This window comes from Erithacus rubecula (genome assembly GCF_903797595.1).
Source record: "Erithacus rubecula genome assembly, chromosome: 13".
NCBI lineage: Eukaryota > Metazoa > Chordata > Aves > Passeriformes > Muscicapidae > Erithacus > Erithacus rubecula.
In genome coordinates, this window is record NC_136665.1 from 10,559,107 (window position 1) to 10,578,548 (window position 19,442).

At 40.3% G+C, this 19,442-nt stretch overlaps 1 protein-coding gene across 1 annotated transcript; it reads left to right on the forward strand.

Annotated features, from left to right (window-relative positions):
* The first annotated feature begins 846 nt into the window (after positions 1-846).
* Positions 847-16,926, forward strand: TXNRD3 (thioredoxin reductase 3). Its single transcript, XM_079317118.1, has 16 exons — positions 847-1,286; positions 6,450-6,510; positions 8,077-8,186; positions 8,350-8,463; positions 9,063-9,135; positions 9,971-10,090; positions 10,482-10,624; positions 12,011-12,126; positions 12,231-12,456; positions 12,684-12,776; positions 13,215-13,291; positions 13,820-13,976; positions 14,172-14,279; positions 15,150-15,245; positions 15,457-15,591; positions 15,723-16,926. The coding sequence occupies exons 1-16, from the start codon at positions 1,161-1,163 to the stop codon at positions 15,783-15,785; spliced, it is 1,818 nt and encodes a 605-aa protein (XP_079173244.1). The 5' UTR covers positions 847-1,160; the 3' UTR covers positions 15,786-16,926.
* Positions 16,927-19,442: the final 2,516 nt, after the last annotated feature.

Below are 19,442 nucleotides of genomic sequence, written 5' to 3' on the forward strand. Positions count from 1 at the left end.
TAGTAAATAGCAGTAGGACTGGTCTGTGGCAGGTGTGGGAGGGAGCAATGGACTTCATTACCTACGTTGTTAAAAACTCCTTATCGAATCTTATGAAATCACGGTGCTTTCCTCACCTACAGAAAATAACTCCTGTCACTCAGAAGCTCGCAGGGCTTGATTTAGCGAAGTTCTTAGATGCTAAACCAGGACAACCCCTTAGGACTGTTCACAGAGAGCTGCAAACACCGGGCAAATTGCAAATGGCAAATTGCAAATGGGCAAATTGGCAAACCCCGGGTGTTCCACGGTCCTTTCCACCCCTCAGCCCCACAGCTCGTGGGGAGAGAGCAGCCCATCTCATCGGAGGTGTATGTAATAAGCGATGCCTCAGCACGCCGTTCTTTAACCCCGGAATGTGTAAGAAAAAGAAACTTAGCTAGTAATCCATTTTATTATAGGAGACGCTCCACTTGTACCAGGTCTCCTCCCTGTGAAGGAGACACAAGGGACAGGTGGAGGCAGAGGAGGGAAGCAGCTTTTCCCTCATGCTTCATCCGAGCTCAGAGGGCACGGTGGCAGGTCAAACCCGGCCGGCCCGGGACATCGGCCAAGCGCTCCACGCCGCGGCAACCGTCGCCAGCTCGGTAAAGGGCCAAAGGACAACCCGCAGCGCACGCCCTGCTCCGGCCACCCTGCCCAGCACCACCCACCCTCCAGACGGCCCGGGCGGGCTCTGGAGCGGCTCTGGGGCAGCTGTGGAGCGGCTCTGGGGCGGCTCTGAGGAGGCTCTGAGGCAGCACCGCCCGGCCCCGCCCCACGCCCCGCCCGGCCCCGCCCTCCCGCCGCCCATGCGCGCTCGCCCCCGCCTCCCGTTGGCTCACTGCGCGCCCCCTCGCACAGGGGAGAGAGGTTTAAACAGCGCACGTTTATCCTTCTGTACCTAGCCTTTAGGCAAATAGTCACACTTTCTCCTGTGACATAAATGCTGTTTTATTATTGTACAATGACTCATAGTGCTTGTGGGTGAAATGCAGGGTGGAGAACCCTCCTAGGCCTGTTGTCCCCCCCCGCTGTCTCGGAATAGGCCGGCCCGGCCCGTCACGCTGCCCGCGGAAGGGGCGGGCGCGGCTGGGGCTGAGGGTCAGCGCGGCCGCCGCGGGGAGGGCGCCGCTGCCGCCATGGCGCCGCCGCCGGGACAGACCCGGCTCCCGGACTGGGACGGGCTGAAGCTCCGCGTACAGACCCTCATCGCCTCCCACCGCGTCATGATCTTCAGCAAGAGCTACTGCCCCTACTGCAACAAGGTGAGGCGGCGGCGGCGCGGTGCCCCGGGCCCTCCCCTCGAGGGGTCCATGGGCAGGGCTGTGCCCGCGGCCCGGGCGGGGCGCAGGGCAGCGGGGCCGCGGGGGAGCGGTGCGGGGAGCGGCGGCACCCGCGGGGCTCGGAGCGTGCCCGAGGGACGCTGTGTGCATCCCGCTCCAGCAGCACGTGCCAGCCCTGGAACCAGGCGAAGATCCGTGTGGATCGTGGTGGTTCTTTCCCTTTGCCACGCTGGGAGTTGTGCACAGCGGGCTTTTTCCTCAGCTCTACAGCTGCTCAAAGCTCAGGGTGCTTGCTGTGTTTCTTTCTCGCTGGAAATTTGGGTACCACGTTGGTGTTCAGCTTGGACAAAGCTGCTCTCCGCGGGAGGGATGAGTTAAGTTTTCTGCCCTTTCTAAATTTAAGGAAGGTTGATTCTATAGCAAGCGTGTAAGTTTTAAATCCTGACTGCAGTGTGTGTTTAAAAGTAGATAAAAGCACTCCTGGTTAATGGGATGTTTAGGGAAAAATATTTTTTTTAGGCCTGTGTGTGCATCAGTGTCACAGGCTGGCTATAACTAGTAAGCCAAACTCATTAAAAAACTCAGGGCCTTCATTAGATAACATTTATGACACCGACACACTGGTCATAGTTCACACAGGACCTGAGGATTTGTAGACCTTGGGTTTCTTTACAAAAAGTATGTTGCCAAATTTTAAATAAACTCACACTGCCGTATTTATGGCCATGGTAGGAAGAACGTAATTGGAACTGTTGAATCAAGTCCTGGTGTTCCTCAATAGAACTGATAACCAGGAAAATACTCAGAAGCCTCACTCCCACTTCTAGGTTAGGTTTAGTTCTGGGAACTGGGGAAGGAAGAGATACGATGACCCTGTTGCAGAAAACTTAACTGAATTTGTCCTATCTCACTTGCAACTTAATTGAGGTTTTGAGAAAGGAAACTTCTGTCATTGGGAGGATCAACCAAACCAATGCCTTCTAAGAACCTTTTGGCAGATAATAGAGCATAGTACATAGCTCAAATCCTTCTTAACAACTTACTCGAAGTTTCAGTAAATAAAGAGCTGGAGTCTTGCTCCAGTCTAGTCCAGTTGACAAAAGGATTATCTTCTGCTGAGGAGAAATAATTTCTTGGGAACTTCAGAGTTTATTGAGAAATAGTTAGTCATGCCTGTCAGTCTTTCTCTGTGTGCTTTTAATGCTTGTGATTGTAGATGTTGATGCTCATGACACTCAGTTCAGTGAGTTTGAGATCACATGATGGCACGGAAACTTTTTAAACCATTTGCCTTTTTCTTTTTCCTTCATCTCTTTGTGGTGTTGCAGAGGATCTAGACTAAGACAAGAAGGGAAGAAAACACTTGATTTTAGTCCAGTAATTAAAATTCCAGATTGTTCTTTCCTGCATTTGTTCATAGCTTCTCCATTAGGCAGATGGCTTGCTTCAGGGAAGCAATCAGATATGAAGAATATTATCCTTACTGTCTTGCAAAGGGGAAGAATGAATACAGGGAGTAAGGGGGCCTTTCTGGGAAGGGGGATTGAAGAACACTGCATGAATTTTTGTGAGGAAACAGGTCATAAATAAGGCTGGGGGAAGAAGAGCTGACTGACCTGGTAGCCTGCTTTGCATATTTGCCTGCTTGGAACAGAAGAGAAAGGTAATATAACAAAGAAAATGTGGAGAAGGGGTATAGATTGCAGATAGAGAATTAGAAGAATAACATTTATGGAAGAAGGAAGCCTAGCATGAGACATCAAGTGATAAAACAGAGGAATATCTGTAACACTAAGGATATTAACAATTCCTCCTACCAAAGACTTAGAAATTAGTGAAAGGAGTGGGAAAACAATGGGTAATGCAGGATTCTTGTTAGCTGATCCAGTCTATAGAATTATTGAAGTGGATATAATTTGAAAGTGTAGTTACAGCTTGGGTATTTAGACTGTAATCACATAGTTCTGAGTTCTTAGATATGAATAGTGTACGTTGTATTGTATTTAATGTGGATGGTTGTCAGCAATGTGCTTTTGGTTTTCAAGGATTACTTGTAAAACTAAAGGTGTTTAGTGCTCATGCTCTGAAAGGGCCTCATTTGAGGGAAAGAATTCTAATTTAGGGGAAGAATTCTCAGTTTCAAGTGGAGGTAGCCACGCTAGAAGAAAATTGAAATTGCACTTTTCTTCAGCAACAGAACTGCAAATAAATTCCCTAAGTGAATTAAGTAGGTGATTGTACTCAGGTTAGCTAATAGCATGACTTGGCAATTGTGCTGTTGTTCTGCAAATGCAATTTGTTGTTCTACTGCTTTAACAGGGCAGTGGTGGAGAGGGGGTGGTGGTAGAATTACTTCCTTGTCATAACTTAACCTAAAAGATAGTAAGTAAGATAGAAATGCATAAAGAAAACATAGTGTTTTAGAATGAAAAACATGGCAAGGCTGAACGCTTTGATATGTTGAAATTTTAAGAGCAACAGCTGTGATTGTATAGAAGTTACTGGTTATTTTAGTTATGTTTTATGCTATTACAGATTACATTCTCTATCCTCAGGGGGTTCTGGCCAATTCAGCTGTAGCTATTATGGGGTGTTAGCTGATACTTGAAAAAGCAGATCTAGGACATACTATTATTATTTTATGGTATGAAGCTTATGTCAAACCTGCTTAACTACCCTAGTGACAGAAAGTATCTCTGGGAAGAATTTCCTCAAGTTAGACCACTTTCTTGGTTTTAGAGGAATTATTAGTTGTTTAATAATGTTTGGAAGTGTTTCTAGTCCATCACTTCTTGTGAAAACTGAAGGGATTTAGTAGGTAGCTGAGGCCATTGCATTGGTGAAAAGGGAAGTAAATGAGCAGTGACCCTGCAGCCTTATATCTCATCTCAGACATTTGGAGAAATTATAGTTTTGTCTTTGGGCTATGAGGAAGAAAATGTCCCTGAATGAAACTGCTGAAGTTTCCAGTGGTGTGTGTAAGACACAAGAATTTCTTGACCTGAGTCTGTATTAGTTTTACAGAGTTCAAAGTTTTCAGTGGATCTTCTTTTTCATTAATTGGTCTAATTACTCCTTTGACCTCATTTTAATTTTGGCTTTTCCAATGACTTTGTAACCTTTACAACAAGCTTTACAACTTTATAAGCTTTACAACAAGCTTTCTGGTTGTGTTCCCTAGGGACGTTTACTTCCTTTTAATTTCAAAATTGTTTTCTGGTAAATGCAGTTATTGCTGAGTGCTCCAGTGAGTATTTCTGAGAAATCATTTCCTGTTCAGGTTATCTAGATATTACTCATGATTAGTGTGTTATCTTTCTACTCCTCCTAATCATTTCCTTCTCCAAAGTGAGGTAATCTGTCATCTCTTGCCTGCATTGAAGATTTTGTAACTGCTCATGTGCTTGCTATGATCCTTCTTTCAGTTGCATTAGCACAACACGAGTATGATTTGTTCATAAGTGTAAAGTGAAATAGTTACCTCTAATTAGGATGCTGACATTTGTCTGGTATTTTTTTCTCCATACTGAGTATCTTTAGTAAAGAATAAAGGTGGTCTAAATTCCTTAAATCTGTCCTTTCTTGAGTGTAATCTTTCTTGGTTTAGTAATGTTCTGTCCTGTCTTCCTTCCTGCCAGGTGCTGTTGCAATGTTTTGGCAGAGTTTTTTAAAAAAGAAAACAAAAACTCATGAACACTTGTCTGTTACTCTGCTGCTTTCCTGCAAACTAAACAGCAGCCAAGCAGATAATTTTCTGATTTGCCTCTGCATTCTTAACACTTCCTAGTAACAATCACTTTAAGCTTTGCTTTCTAGATCTTGCATGACATTTAGCTTGGGATTTGTAACAGCAGATGCAGAGCAGCAGGTCTGAAGTGGTTCCACTGCAGTTTCCCTTTCATTCTGCCTGTAGCCATAACCATTCAGGAGACAGGCCTGAAGGTAATGGTGAGCTTAAGACAAAAAATATCAAGGATCATCTGGATGTTAAAGGACTGGAGTCTCACACACACCAAATGTGTGAAGGAGGAGCTCAGTTTGTTGAACCTTGATAAGTTCAAGGTTTTAGTTGCTGTCTTCAGCTGAGAAGTGGGAAGACAACTAGACTGTTGTTTGAGTTTCAGAGTGAAAGGAGAAGAACCAACAAACATAAGTTGTAATGACAGACACTCCAATGGGATAAAATGGAAGTTCTTTACTGTGAGGATGGTCAAATGTTGAGCCAGCCCAGGTCTCTGTCCTTGTGGATGTTCCAAATGAGAGGACAGTGCTTGAGCAATGTAATCAGCTTTCACATTTGGCTCTGCTTTGAGCTGAAAGTTTATGCAGATGAAAAGATCCCTTAGAACTTCCACTATTCTAAAACTGTAGAGGCAATATAATCAATTACAGAGGCAAAGCTTTTTCTTGAATGTTACAGTTTATATATGATGTGGTGAGGAACTTAATTTGTAGCTGGTACAGAATACAAAATCTTGTTCGTCTGCATAAAGCTGAAACTTAATCAGAAAACACTGGTATACTCAGTATTCAGCATAGTAACAGTGTGAATCAGAGTAATATTAAGAACATTTTGTTCTTCATGTGTTAGACATCTTTAAACTTACTAGATGTGACTCAACATACTCTTAGTGAAGCTCTTTCAATAAATTTGAGGTTTCTCAGAAAGCTGGTTGAAAAATGTTCCATGTTGGCAGGTGGGTCCATCCCTCAGGCATTCAGTGATTCTTGCTAGAGCTGTTTTCACATGCCAGTTTAACAAAAAATGTTACTTTAGAAATCCTTGTTTCTAAAAGGCTGCCTGATTTCAATCAGGTAATGGTATACTTTGTCCATCCAGAACTGAGGTTACAAAAACACCCAGCTGAGTGCTGAGTACATTTGGAAAGCATTACTTCCTTCTGCAGCTTTTTATAATACAATTTTTTTAAATTTCCTTATCCGTGTTTTGTTTTACATATTATCATCCACTCCCTTTTTTCCCTTTCTTTTTTTTTCCCCTTAGTATTACCAAGGAATCTTGCTGCTGCTTTATCTCTGTTTTTTTTTTTATTTTAATATGGCAGTCACTTCCATAGCTTTTTAAGTCAAATTGTATCTAGAAGCTTTTTCTTAGCACTGCCACGGTGTCTGTTCCTGTTGCAGGTGAAGGAACTCTTCCACTCCATGCGTGTGGAGTACTATGCTCTGGAGCTGGATGTAACTGGTGAGTAGGAGAAAGAAAATGTATCACTTTGTGCTGCTTCATGTAACTAAAATGAGTGACTGCTTGATTCCTTAGGCTGCCTTGAACTAATTGGGGGATATGTGAAAAACGAGTAAAATACATTTTAATATATGCAGAGATTAAGGCAAGTAGGCTTTAATGTGGATTTTATACAGCATTTGTTTTTAATATAACTGAAGGCTTTGACTCTGTAAAAATCATCAGGTGATAGAAAATGTGAGATCTGATTTCTTTCCAAGGAGCTATGACTTCTGGGGAAAAGCCTGGTTTTTTTTTTCCTAGTCCTGGTTCTCTTGTGGCTTGAGATGAGCTGTTAATATTTGACTTGGTATATGGGTGACCTTCTCTGGAAAAGGTGCTGAGTCACTGGAAGGAAGGGTAAATTCCAGTAACTTGGCTGTGCTAGTTTCAAGTTGTTTATTTCCTTAAAGTCCCAGCTGTTCTAGTTTTGGGACATGTGCAGTGCCTTATCTGTATATGGATATAATGCATGTAGCTTTTAATGTAGTTTTAGGAAGAAATAGTTTCTTATATGGTTCTTACTAAGCTTTTAAATGCATTTTTGGTAAGCTGTTGAGTGTCTATTATTTATTTTTTTCTGTACAACATTAAAGTTTTCAATGCTTTTTCTAAAGTTCTAATGCCTTTTTTTTTTTTTTTTCCTAAGCAATGTTTGGTAGAAATGTAGCTATTTATTAATCTCTTCTTAGTTACCTTTACTTCTTATTCAAGTTGTCGTATTATGAATTAATTATAGCCCAATATATGTAAAGTACAATGCACGTCCTTTTTTTCCCCTGGAATTACTTCTATTTAATAATATATTTCCCTTGCCATTGCTCTGATTACTGATGCTAAATAGGTACAATCTTAGAATAAAAAGATTTTAGTCAAAGTGATTATTGTAAAGTCCCAGTCCCACGTTTACTGTCAAGAGATTCAAATTGAGCCTGTGTGTAGGTGCTGATGATTCAGATGACAGGTCAGGTCAAGCAATGATAATTTCAAAATTAGAAAGTTTCTGACAGTGTGGTGGGTAGAAAAAGTAGAAAGGTAGCTTTAGGGTAAGTAGAAAAGCATGTTCATACTTCCCTTACCCATCATCTCATAATACAAAGCTGCTGGGCAATATTATGTGCCTGTGCACAGAATATACTCCAAAATAAGAGAATTCTTATGAAAAAAATGTGTGATCATCTGTGATAGCTGGGAAAGAATTTTTATGTAGTGTCAAATGGGACACTGTCAGAGACAGATAGAAATGCTTGAAGTATAAGAACTAAACTCTTACTGCTTCTGTTACTCCATTCTGTAGAATTGTGGCTTGAAATACCAATTTAATTTCTGTATTTAAGCCTGCTCCCTTGACAAGTAGTTTCTAAAGACTTGCTTATGTCCAGGAAACCTGCAAACAGAATGTTCATAGTAAAATTGTTGTCTTGGCAGGCCTGTAGTATATCACAGTCCAAACCTTTAATACTTCAGGTTGTTCTAATAGCTCTCTTCCTGAAATCTGTTTATAATGTACACATTTTTTATTCTTAGATGATGGAGCAAGTATTCAGCAAGTATTGGCAGAGATGACCAACCAGAGGACAGTGCCTAATGTATTTGTGAATGGAACTCACATTGGTGGCTGTGATGCAACGTATCAGGTACCATGGCTTTAAAAATCAGCTGGAAGTAGACAAGACTGAGTGAATTTGCTGTTTGATCCTAGTTAAATTTTGTGTGACATAGGTCAGAGGAGGTGATGTTATCAGTTGTTTGCTCAGAAATGTGTGCTAATCTGATTATTTTTTTCTTTTTCTCTCTCAGGCTTATCAGGATGGATCACTGCAGAAACTCCTTGGGGACAACCAAATTCCAGAACCCTATGAATATGATCTCATTATTATTGGTGGTGGCTCAGGTGGACTTGCATGTTCTAAGGTATGATGTGAAAATAACATTAAAAAGTAAATGGTATGTGAAACTGCTTCAAGAATTAATCTTTCTGTTAATTATATTGGTATAAAACAGTCTATATTTTGATGAGTATTACTGTTCAACTTGTTAATTGATGTTAACTATCCTTGTCATATGGTGTGTGCTCCAGCCCCAGAACATCATGGTACTGCTTCATTGATATGTCTCCATTTTGTCACCCTCTTTTCCATCCATGGACATGCCAAGTCAGTTCTGCCCTTCTGAAAGAAAAGGAGAGCTAAAAGCATTAATATTTCTTTAGGTGGGGTAGAAGAGAAGCATAGGCTGCTGAGCCCATCCAGATCATGGTTTTTGACAGCATAGGAAGATCTGGATGCAGCATTAAACATGCAAGGTGCCATTCAAGGTTTGGGAAAAAGTCAGTTCTTGAGGGATTTCAATTTCTGTCTAGGGAAGGAGATAGAAGAGCCATATATGATAATGACTGACTAGTGAGGGTAGTAAGGAAGGTTCCTATTAGTGCTGAGTGTATCATGAGCATGAATGGGTGGACAGGCTTGCTTGGTTCAGTAATCCTGACTGGTCATCTCCATCTTTTATAGGAAGCTGCTGCTTTGGGAAAGAAAGTAATGGTATTAGATTATGTTGTTCCAACACCTCTTGGAACCTCATGGGGTAAGCTTTTTTTATCTTGTATTTGATGATGTTTGAGTACCAGTGACACATACTGAGATGTTGCATATTATGGATTTGTGTTCTTAGGAGTTGAGGCTGAATTCTTGTAATCCTGGTACACAGATAACAAGAGTTATTTTCCTGGCATGCCTGCTGCTTTTCTAGATGGTTATTTCTGTTTTGGGCATTGCTAACTCTGTTCTTTGTCAAAAGTTGTTCTAGCTTTGATCACTTTCAGATCATGTCTGGGTCGTGTGTGTGTGTGCATGTTCACATTCTAATGTTTGTGGGGATATTTTGCCTTTTAGTTCATCCAGGTCTATTTTGTAGACAACTGATAGGCTTCCTTTAGAACAGTGACTCCATGGCTTTGTATGTCTCACCCTGCCCTAATTAAGGACAGCTGCTGACCACTGGCACTGAGAATGAGCAAGGAACTGCAGTGAAACTTCTATGGAGTCAAGGAATGAATGTGCTCTTGGAGATAGTATTTCAAATGCCACATAAAGATGATTATAAATTATAGGAACTCTGGGCTTTTTGCCTTGTTTACTTGACAGCTTGACTAAAATATGAAGCCTTGTGGAATAAGTGACCAGGGTCTTTGTTTGATGTGCTGTACCTGTCTTGGGTCAGTGAGTCTAATAATATCTTAAACCAAATACAAGCTTAGTGTGTTCATTGTATTTAAAATGTCCCTTGCAACAGAAATTTCAGGTTAGTGGTGTGACTACAGCAAACCTCCCTGAGTGATATGTGTGATTATACAAAGTACATGATAGGGAAAGTGTAAATTCTGTTCATGGAAGCAATAATGTGGTTCTTTCCATCTTAGGACTTGGTGGCACGTGTGTAAATGTAGGCTGCATTCCTAAGAAGCTGATGCATCAAGCAGCACTTCTGGGTCAGGCACTCCAAGATTCAAGGAAATATGGGTGGCAGTATGAAGAACAAGGTTGGTAAGAACACAGAGTGTAGACCAAGACTGTAGAGATGAGACACTGAACTCTAAATTGTTCTTGTACTTTGGACTTAATAAATTAGAGACAGAGTTCAGTACTCTTCTTAGGTGAATCAGAAGGCTTGAGTCATAGAAACCTTTGGGGTTGAAATTTAATTGTGCTTTGTTCCCTGTATTGACTGAAATAAATGATAGAACTTCTAGAATGGGCTTAGTTCAGATAGTAACAAGTCACATAAATATAGTACAACAAGACCTTAATATGTATCCTTATTACTGATTATGGTGTTTTCTTATCATGATATACAATAGCTAAGTTAAGTTTTTCTTAAGGGGCATATTGCATTTTTATTTCCCTGAATATGAAATCAGTGTCTTGTTTCAGTTAAACACAACTGGGAGGTGATGGTAGAAGCAATCCAGAACTACATTGGTTCTTTAAACTGGGGATATCGAGTGTCCTTGAGAGAGAAGTCTGTGACATACCTCAATTCTTATGGAGAATTCGTGGAACCACACAAAATTAAGGTATGATCTGCATTTAAAATACTTAGCTGGGGGGGAAAACTCATGTTCTAGAACTGCCTTATAAAATTCAACTCCAGAAAGGCTTTATCTTAACATTGCGAAGTTAGGTCAACTGAAGTTAATAACTCATTTGTGAAGTTACTGATTAAAATAATTATTGTACTTTAGTACCTGCCACAGTGTTTGCAAACCTAGTTATGCAAGAGTGATGTGGATATGTGTAAACCTGTGTCTTGTAAGAGTAGAGGAAGGTGGTCTCAGTTTCTACCTTTGTGACTGATTTCAGCAGCCTGAGTGAGGAGGTGGGGAAAGAAAGGAAACTCTAAATGTATGATTTTGCAACTTGGAAAATCCTCATACTAAAGCTTAAAAACTATAGAAATTAAAGTTAGATTAAGTGCTTGCATAAGAGCTCTACTAGAACCTTGTGCTGTATCAGCATACAAATTAAAGTGTCAGTTTTGCAAGACAAAGCTTGTTCTGGCAATCTTGCTGTAACTGATCATACTGAAGCAAGGTTAACCTAGAAGTGCACATTGAAGTGAACTGTTGCACTCAGTGGGATGTAATTGTCTGTTTTCAATATCAAGACTGAATTACTGGTGTTTTAAACATAGCCTGGCACTGAAAGACAATAGTAAATTCAATTTACCTAGTGTACCCCCTGTTCAAGTGTCCAGGCCACTTAAGTGCCTCTAATCAATAAATGAAGTAGAACAGAGAGACTTCCCAGCAGGAGGCTGGACTAGATGACCTCCTGAGATCCCTTCCAACTTGAATTGCCTGGTGACTCAATAAAGTTTTCCTTCATCTGTGATTGAAAACTAACAAAGAGCAAGAATGAAGGTCAGATTTTGGGAGAGATGCAAGATGAAATTTCCAAAGACCAAGGGTCTTTAGGGGTCAAATTAGTTACAGTTCATGCAAGGTTGGGTCTTAGGCCCTCTGAACTGAAATCATATAACTACTTACCTTTTTAATTTTTTTTTTATTATTATTTTTGCATTAGCCTAAGAACTAATTCATGTTATGCTGTCCCTCACATTGTGTTGGCATGTTTTTTGTGGGGGAATAAGGGGGTTGTCTTAATTTGTTGTGGCTTTTTATAACTCAGAAGTCAAATTGTTAAGAATAATTCAATCTAAATTATTAGTTAAAATGGGCAGGATTCAGAGTAAGGGATTTTAAGTGATCTAATGGAAGAAAAGCCTGATAGTCTGTGATTTAAACCTGTTGGCGTTCAGTGACCTGCGTGGCAGCTCTAGTTTGTTTCCAACTGCTTGTTCTTGATTTTTAAACATATCTACAATAACTCAGAAAAGGATTGCATAGCTTTTATCTTAAAGCATATGAAAATGTCTGTCTTAACTGTGTCTTCATCAACAGGCAACTAACAGAAAAGGACAAGTAACCTATCACACAGCAGAGACTTTTGTCGTGGCAACAGGAGAAAGGCCAAGATACCTGGGTATTCCTGGAGATAAAGAATTCTGCATCACAAGGTGAGATGAAAAGGCACAAAAGACTGAACTTGTCTGCTTTAGTGTTTGCCAAGACAAACAATCTTGTGTTGGAAGAACCTTGTAACTTAGACTCCTCTTTCCAGTGATGACCTCTTCTCCCTGCCTTACTGCCCTGGCAAGACTCTGGTTGTGGGTGCTTCCTACGTGGCTCTGGAGTGTGCAGGGTTTCTGGCTGGCCTGGGCCTGGATGTCACAGTGATGGTGAGGTCCATTCTTCTGCGGGGTTTTGACCAAGAAATGGCAGAAAGAGTCGGTGCCTACATGGAAACACACGGTGTGAAGTTCATCAGGAAGTTTGTACCTGTTCAGGCAAGTGCTTCCTTGAGCTTTCTTCTTTTAACACATCATTACTTTAAACAGTACGTGTAAAATGCAGGTGTTGTCTGGGAAGGCTTTGGCTCTGTGCAGAAATAAATGTTTTATGAGACTGAGCTTTTTTTACTGCTTAATGATAGATTAGTAGGTCAGTGCTTGAATGACAATGGAAATGAGCTCTGCTGCTTCAGGTCATTCTAAGCTTACAATAATTTACACAGGTTGAGCAGCTGGAGCAAGGAATGCCAGGAAGACTGAAAGTGACAGCAAAGTCTACTGAGGGACCAGAAATCCTGGAAGAAGAATATAACACTGTAAGCATTTCTGGATTTGAAATAAATGGCTATAGATGCACATGAAAAGTACTGAAATACTTTTTCTTGAACAACTTGAAGGGAACTCCTACTTAAAAAGTTGTTCATGTAGATTGCTGGTAGGGAAAAAAAAAAAGTGAAAATTCAGTATTTGTCTTAAGTTGAACACTATTAGCCAAATGGGTGAAACTTTTTGTGCCTGGAATTTAGTTCATATGAACAGTGTGGTTGTTTTTGTTTTGGCTTTTCTGTTTGTTGCATCTCTAAAACATTGTGCGTGGAAGAAAGTTGTTGGTGGCTCTTTCAGATCTTGGAAAGAACAATTTAGAAGTAATTTTATTCATATGCTTCAGTTTTTTCACCAAAAGACTGAGGAAAATCTTACTTTATACTTCTCTTGCATGAAGTTATTGCATTTAATTTTGGGGTGTTTTTTAGGTTTTGCTAGCCATTGGTCGGGATGCATGTACCAGGAATATTGGTTTACAGACAATTGGTGTCAAAATCAATGAGAAGTGAGTATTGCTGAACTCCCTAAAAACACTGAATGCAAGAATTTTTTTTTTTGCATCTGTAAAAATACCTGAGGATACTGATGTTTTTTAAATTCTTACTCTTTTATATGGCAGTTATGTGAACCTTTGAATTCTGATTTGAGTACAATTGTCCATTAACATAATTTCTTTAGTATGTCCTTTGTAAAACATCTATTCTGAATTAATATGTACTGGTTGGTTGTTGTGCTGCAAGCATAAAGCTGTATAATAATGAGGTGAAAGATTGAGTCCAAAGATGTCTGAGCAGCCTGACTGTCATCAGCCAGGCACTGTTCATGTCAGAACTGGCCCACTGAACACAGACTTCAGTTGTGTGTCAGAGTTCAAGGTGACTGATGCTCTGAAGTTTGCAGTTGAAGTAAAAAAGGCATAAGTATATTTAATGAGATGAGCTCAGTAGTTAGAGTAGAATTTCTCACCTGTTTTTTGCAGAGATCTCAGGAAAGTTGTGATGCTGAATTCTGTGGTCTTCTGTTTGTTTTAAAGGAATGGGAAAGTCCCTGTAAATGATGAAGAACAAACCAATGTGCCTTATGTTTATGCAATTGGGGATATCTTGGAAGGAAAGCTTGAACTTACTCCAGTTGCCATTCAGGCAGGGAGGCTGCTGGCCCAAAGGCTGTATGGGGGTAGTTCCAGAAAGGTAAAGCTATAAGCATACAACTTCAACTTAATTCTATACTTTTTGCCTCAAATCTGCAGTAACATGAGTTAACTTATCCACTTGTCTGTGAGCTCTGCAAATGTTCTGTTAAGTAGAAAAGTTCTTGTATAACTTATATGCTGTCTAGAACTTGCATAGTCTAAATATGATTTTTTTTTTTTTTTTTTTTTTTAGTGTGACTATATCAATGTACCAACAACAGTGTTTACTCCTTTAGAGTATGGCAGCTGTGGGTATCCTGAAGAAAAAGCCATAGATGTATATGGAAAGCAAAACTTGGAGGTAAGAACATCCAAGAGTCAATTAACTTGTAGCTTGAGGCTGTTTTTCTTGGGCCTTGATGCTTTATTCTCAAGGCATAGTGTTAACAAGATTAGAAGTTTAAATGGGTAGAACTGTTGTGGCTGTGTTTTCATCTGGCCAGCAAGGTCCTGGACTCACAGAAACTCAGGATTGGACTTAATGGCATTAGAATTGTGCATAGCTATTTACAGGTGGCTGAGAATCATTTGACTTCAGGAGGCCAGACTTGGGTTGTAGGAGTTTTTTGTTGTCATGAATTAAAATCTTTTATTGCTGAAGTGTACCAAACTCCTGGGATAACTATTTTCTGCTGGTTCACTGTACTTGAATTGTGAATTTATATTTGCTGACCTTAACATATGTCTGTAGGAGTACTGGGGATAACTTTTCCATTTTATGGTAATTTCTGGCTTCTGCACATCTCTGAGGAGTTGTGCTTGCATGCCTTGTGCTTAGCTCCTTGCATCTTTCAAAATCACTTGACATTATTGAGCTTCTGCTGTTAACTGTTTTGCATAATAGGTTTAAACTTATAGTAACTGGATGATAATTTTGTACTTCTCTTTCTGAAAGTTTGATTTGCAACTACTGTATATTGTAGCTGTTGCTGTTTTTATCAAGTATTTAAATCAGAGCTAAATGATTGATGTCAAATCCTCCTCTGCTGAGTTTTGGAGGATCAACTCTGTTGGCTGAGTAGAAAAAAATTACTCTTGTCTATAGTTTGTTATAGACAAGAATATAGTGGGTTAAATGTCAAATCACCTATTTATAATAATACTAAAAAGTAGAATTGTGCCTGACTGAATCAATTAAATTCTAATGTTCATTTTCTTGTTTTCCTTCCAGGTTTATCACACTTTATTCTGGCCACTTGAATGGACAGTGCCAGGCAGAGATAACAATACCTGTTATGCAAAGATTATCTGCAATAAACAGGACAATGTAAGTAGCAAGCTGGAATGGATATGCTGAGGGTGTTCTTGAAAATGGAAAGAACTGCAGAGTTACTTTATTTGAAGTAGTTAATTTTTTCTTAAAGACTCTGCTGTTGACCTGTTTGCATAACATCTTTAGTGTAGTGGAAGTTAAACACTGAAGTTTTTGTCACACTTTGTCTGGTACTGACTTGTGTTTTCTCTCATCTGTTCTAAAGAATCGTGTGATAGGACTGCATGTTCTTGGACCCAATGCTGGTGAAGTTACCCAAGGTTTTGCTGCTGCAATCAAATGTGGTCTCACCAAAGAATTACTTGATGAAACAATTGGTATCCATCCTACTTGTGCAGAGGTAAGAAAGGGGGAAGGCACAGCATGATTTTAAACCTGCTCTTGAAGACAGTTTTGCCAAGAGGAAATCAGTAGCCATGTGGATGATGATGCAGGCAACAGTAAATAAACTCTTCTTTTGGTCTCTTGCAGGTGTTCACTACAATGGATATTACCAAATCTTCTGGGCAGGACATCACTCAGAAGGGCTGCTGAGGTTAAGCCTGCTGTTTTACATGTTTCCATGTCGTGCACTCTTGGTCCTGTGGAAGCTCTGATACATCCAACTGCTTTGCAGCAATGTAAACATTTGCATCAGTACCACTGTACATGCTGCAGCTGGGAGTGGTGCCTTGGAGAGGCTTCCTCAGCATGAGTTGTTTCACATGGGAGCAGTAATGCAGCAGGGAAATCTGGGACTGTGAATCCTGCCTTTGCTTGGAATTAGCACTGTGGTGCTTTCTTGACGTCAGAGCTCGGAACCTCCTCACGAGGTGAGCTGTGACTGATGCCTGCCAGGCAAGGCTGGGAGCTTGTCTAGTCAGATGACTGAACTCCTCCTGAAGGAAATTCTTACATTGCACAAATTAAAGCTAATGCTTCTAGTTCCAGTGTCTTGTACAAATGCTTGAAATAGAAGACAAACATATAATGGAGTGATTCTTGCCAACAGTTTACAGTTGACTGATTTATCTTTTTGATGCATTTTGTTATACTTAATTGTATGTTCAGTTGAGCCAAGATGGTATAAATAGGATGCAGTGTTGAGCAGTGCAGTTCAAGCACTAGTCTCCCATACCAACCAGTCTAAAATGTCAGAGTAGGTACCTTAAGACACCACTGTTGTTCACACTCACAAAGTTTTGACCTCAGGTGACATCATATGTTTAAAATTAAAATTTGAGGTGTAGGCGTTCTTGTGTGTCAGGGCTAAAGGATGTAAGTGCAAGACCATGTCAGTTTGCATATGTCTGGTTTCATCTCTGTAACTTAAAACCTCACAGAAGCCAGAATTGTCTGTGCTGTTATGTGGAGTGCTGAAATCCTGGAGAAGCAGACTCTGTCCCACTAGCACAGTGGGTGTCTGCCATGGAGGCATGTACAGAGCTGCTCTGAATCATGTGGCAGCCCAGGGCAATGACCTGTTGTGTTTGTGTAGTGTTGTACTGTCAGTACTTTGAAGCTCTCTTCCACCCCTAGCATTCTGTCCTGGGGGAATTGTGCTTGTATCTGGCTCTTAGTTTTGTCCAAAGAGGTGTTTTGAAAGACTGGTCTGAACATTGTATGATAGTAACCAGTTTTTAACTATTTAATCTGTGACCTACTGTGGAATTTGAAGTTCAATAAACAATGCATAAACACTCTGTGGTGTCTGACCTCATGATTTATGTTGCCTGAGATTTTATTTGGCTTCAATTATGTTGTGTATCCCATACAGTACTAAAACCTCTATAGATTTGTGCATATTAAAATCTTTTAAATGGAGAAACAAATTGTCTTGTAGCCCCTAGGAACCTTGCTCAAGATAGCAAATGTGCTTCTCTTTGGGTATGCAGAATTGAACTTAGGTAAGTTCAAACTTGAAAGAACAGTTTTATACTGTTTCTGTCTAAAAGATTCTGAATACCTTAAAGTTGTTTGACTGCAGTACACGTCAAAGATGCTCAGTAGAACCTAGTTAGTGTGTTAGCAGCAAATTATGCTGGTTTTCAAGTCTAGTAACTCTTGGAGACTTTGGAGTTTTACTCAGTAGTACTGCAAATACCTTTGCTTGACAGGGGAGATGCTTGCTGAGCTGCAGGTGCTGCTTTCCTGCAGAGCTCTGGGAGTTACTTCTTCTGGTCCCACAGAAATGATGACAAACTGACTGGCAATAGCAAAGTTTACCTGGTGTAGCCCTTTTTGAGAGGAAGGGTGGGAGGAAGCTGAGTCAATGAGTGCTAATTCCTGAATTTGCTATTAGTAAGCACTAATTGCATTTTATTTCAAATGGAGATTTGATTTGCAGGTTCATGTTAATTGATCAATAATTACCACTTGCATATCTGTAACAGTGTCCTAATTGCAGATGTTCCTTATGTCATGCTTGCCCCAGCTGCCAGCTCTAGGTGATACAAAGAGCTGGTGGCACCAAGGAATTTCATACAGTTATTCTTTTAAACCTTCAACTCTCCAGTTAAAATACCCAGTAAGCAGCTTATAGCTGGAGGAAGTGAACATGCCACTTGTGTTTCAGCAGGCTCACATGTGCAATAAAGTGTGCTGTGACAAGACAACAAAGTCAAAATTTTAAGCTGGACAGTAGGTGTTTGAGAAGATCTGAGAGGTGGAACCTGTAACAGCAAAATAAACACCCTGAATTTGGATAGTAAGGACACTCCAGCAATGGCATTAATGGCAAATTGGTGCTTACATTTCTGTTGTCTTAAATGTTACTTAACGAATTCTGAAGAGCTGTTCTGTGTTCTTAAAACACTGGCATTTATTCATGCTCTAATACTGGGAGCCTTTTATAAGTTGTAGTTGAAAATGCTCAGTTGTGACTGAATCTGTGCTTAGCTACTTATCTAGATTACTGATAATTATGGCACTCTGTGTCTGGACTGGAGCCCTTGAAACAATGGATGAACAGCCAAGCTGTATGCTTTTTTAACATATTGATGAAATTTATCCATTTCAGGTCCAGAGATGGTTATGATTATAGTTATTGTAAACATGGAAGACAATCATCAAATTACTAATGGCTTTCCACATAGCTGAGTTTTAATTATATCTTGAGCACTGTAATTTGTATTGAGTAACAAAGCAGCTAAAGTTGGCCTGTGCAAGAACTGTGGGGGCAAGTAAGACACAAAAGGGGGGAGCTGAATATTCTGTAATAAGCCATGAAATGCCAAAATTAGACACAAAAGCCTTTCCCTGGGTAACTGAACTGTTTAAAGCTTCTGATTCTCACAATTCCCCTTGGAACTGCTTTTGACAAAGACTTGATGTGTTTACCCTTTTTCAGCACATCTCATACTGGCAGAAAATTGAAAAATAGGGTTGGGTTTTTTTCTTTTGCTCTAAACTGAAGTTAAAAGTACATGTCAAGCCTTCCCTGAATATTGGCAAGGGAAAAATTTCAGGATATGCCTTAGAGTTGGGAACAGCAGAGGAAGGAAGGATCAAGCATTTTAACTAAAAATAGTAGTGAATCTATTGAATGTCATGTGCATTGTGGTTCTTGCTCTGCAAGGGGAGAAATATTCAAATTACCAAAATCAGCTGTAAAATTGTCTGCAGCAGATGGATATGAATAAAAAAGAAAAAAGTGACCTAGAGGTTCAAGTAGAGATAGCCAAGTTTGAAGGTTTTTTTGACCTGTAGTAGTTTTTACTAGCTTTTCTTTAAATAATTTGCCATTCTTACAATGTGTAAAGTTCAAACATTATAGTGGCGAAAATCTAAAGACTTCTAGTTTCTACATAGAAAAAGTTGTCTTAAAACTTATTTGGAAAATTTATTTGCAGGATTTGCAGCCATTTAGCAGCATTGTGGTTTTGACCACTGAGAGGACAGAAGTGTTATTTCTTTAGTGAACTTGGTTAAAAATTACTGCTGCACTTTTCTGCAATACAAGAGTTGGGGGTTGTGTGTGCAGTGTGGCGTGTAAGGAATTTGGAATTGTCTCCCTTTCCCACTACACCCTGCTGGGATGGATTTGTTTTGTGCTGCTGCCACTGCAGGTGCCCCTGAGCTGTGACTGTGTGGGCTGAGGACACAGTGAACCCCAGAGATGCACAAGGAACTCCCTTTAAGCAGTACTTGCACTGCTGTTTGCTGTTCACAGAGCTGATGGCTGTGGGTAGATGCTGGCAGGGTTCATCACTG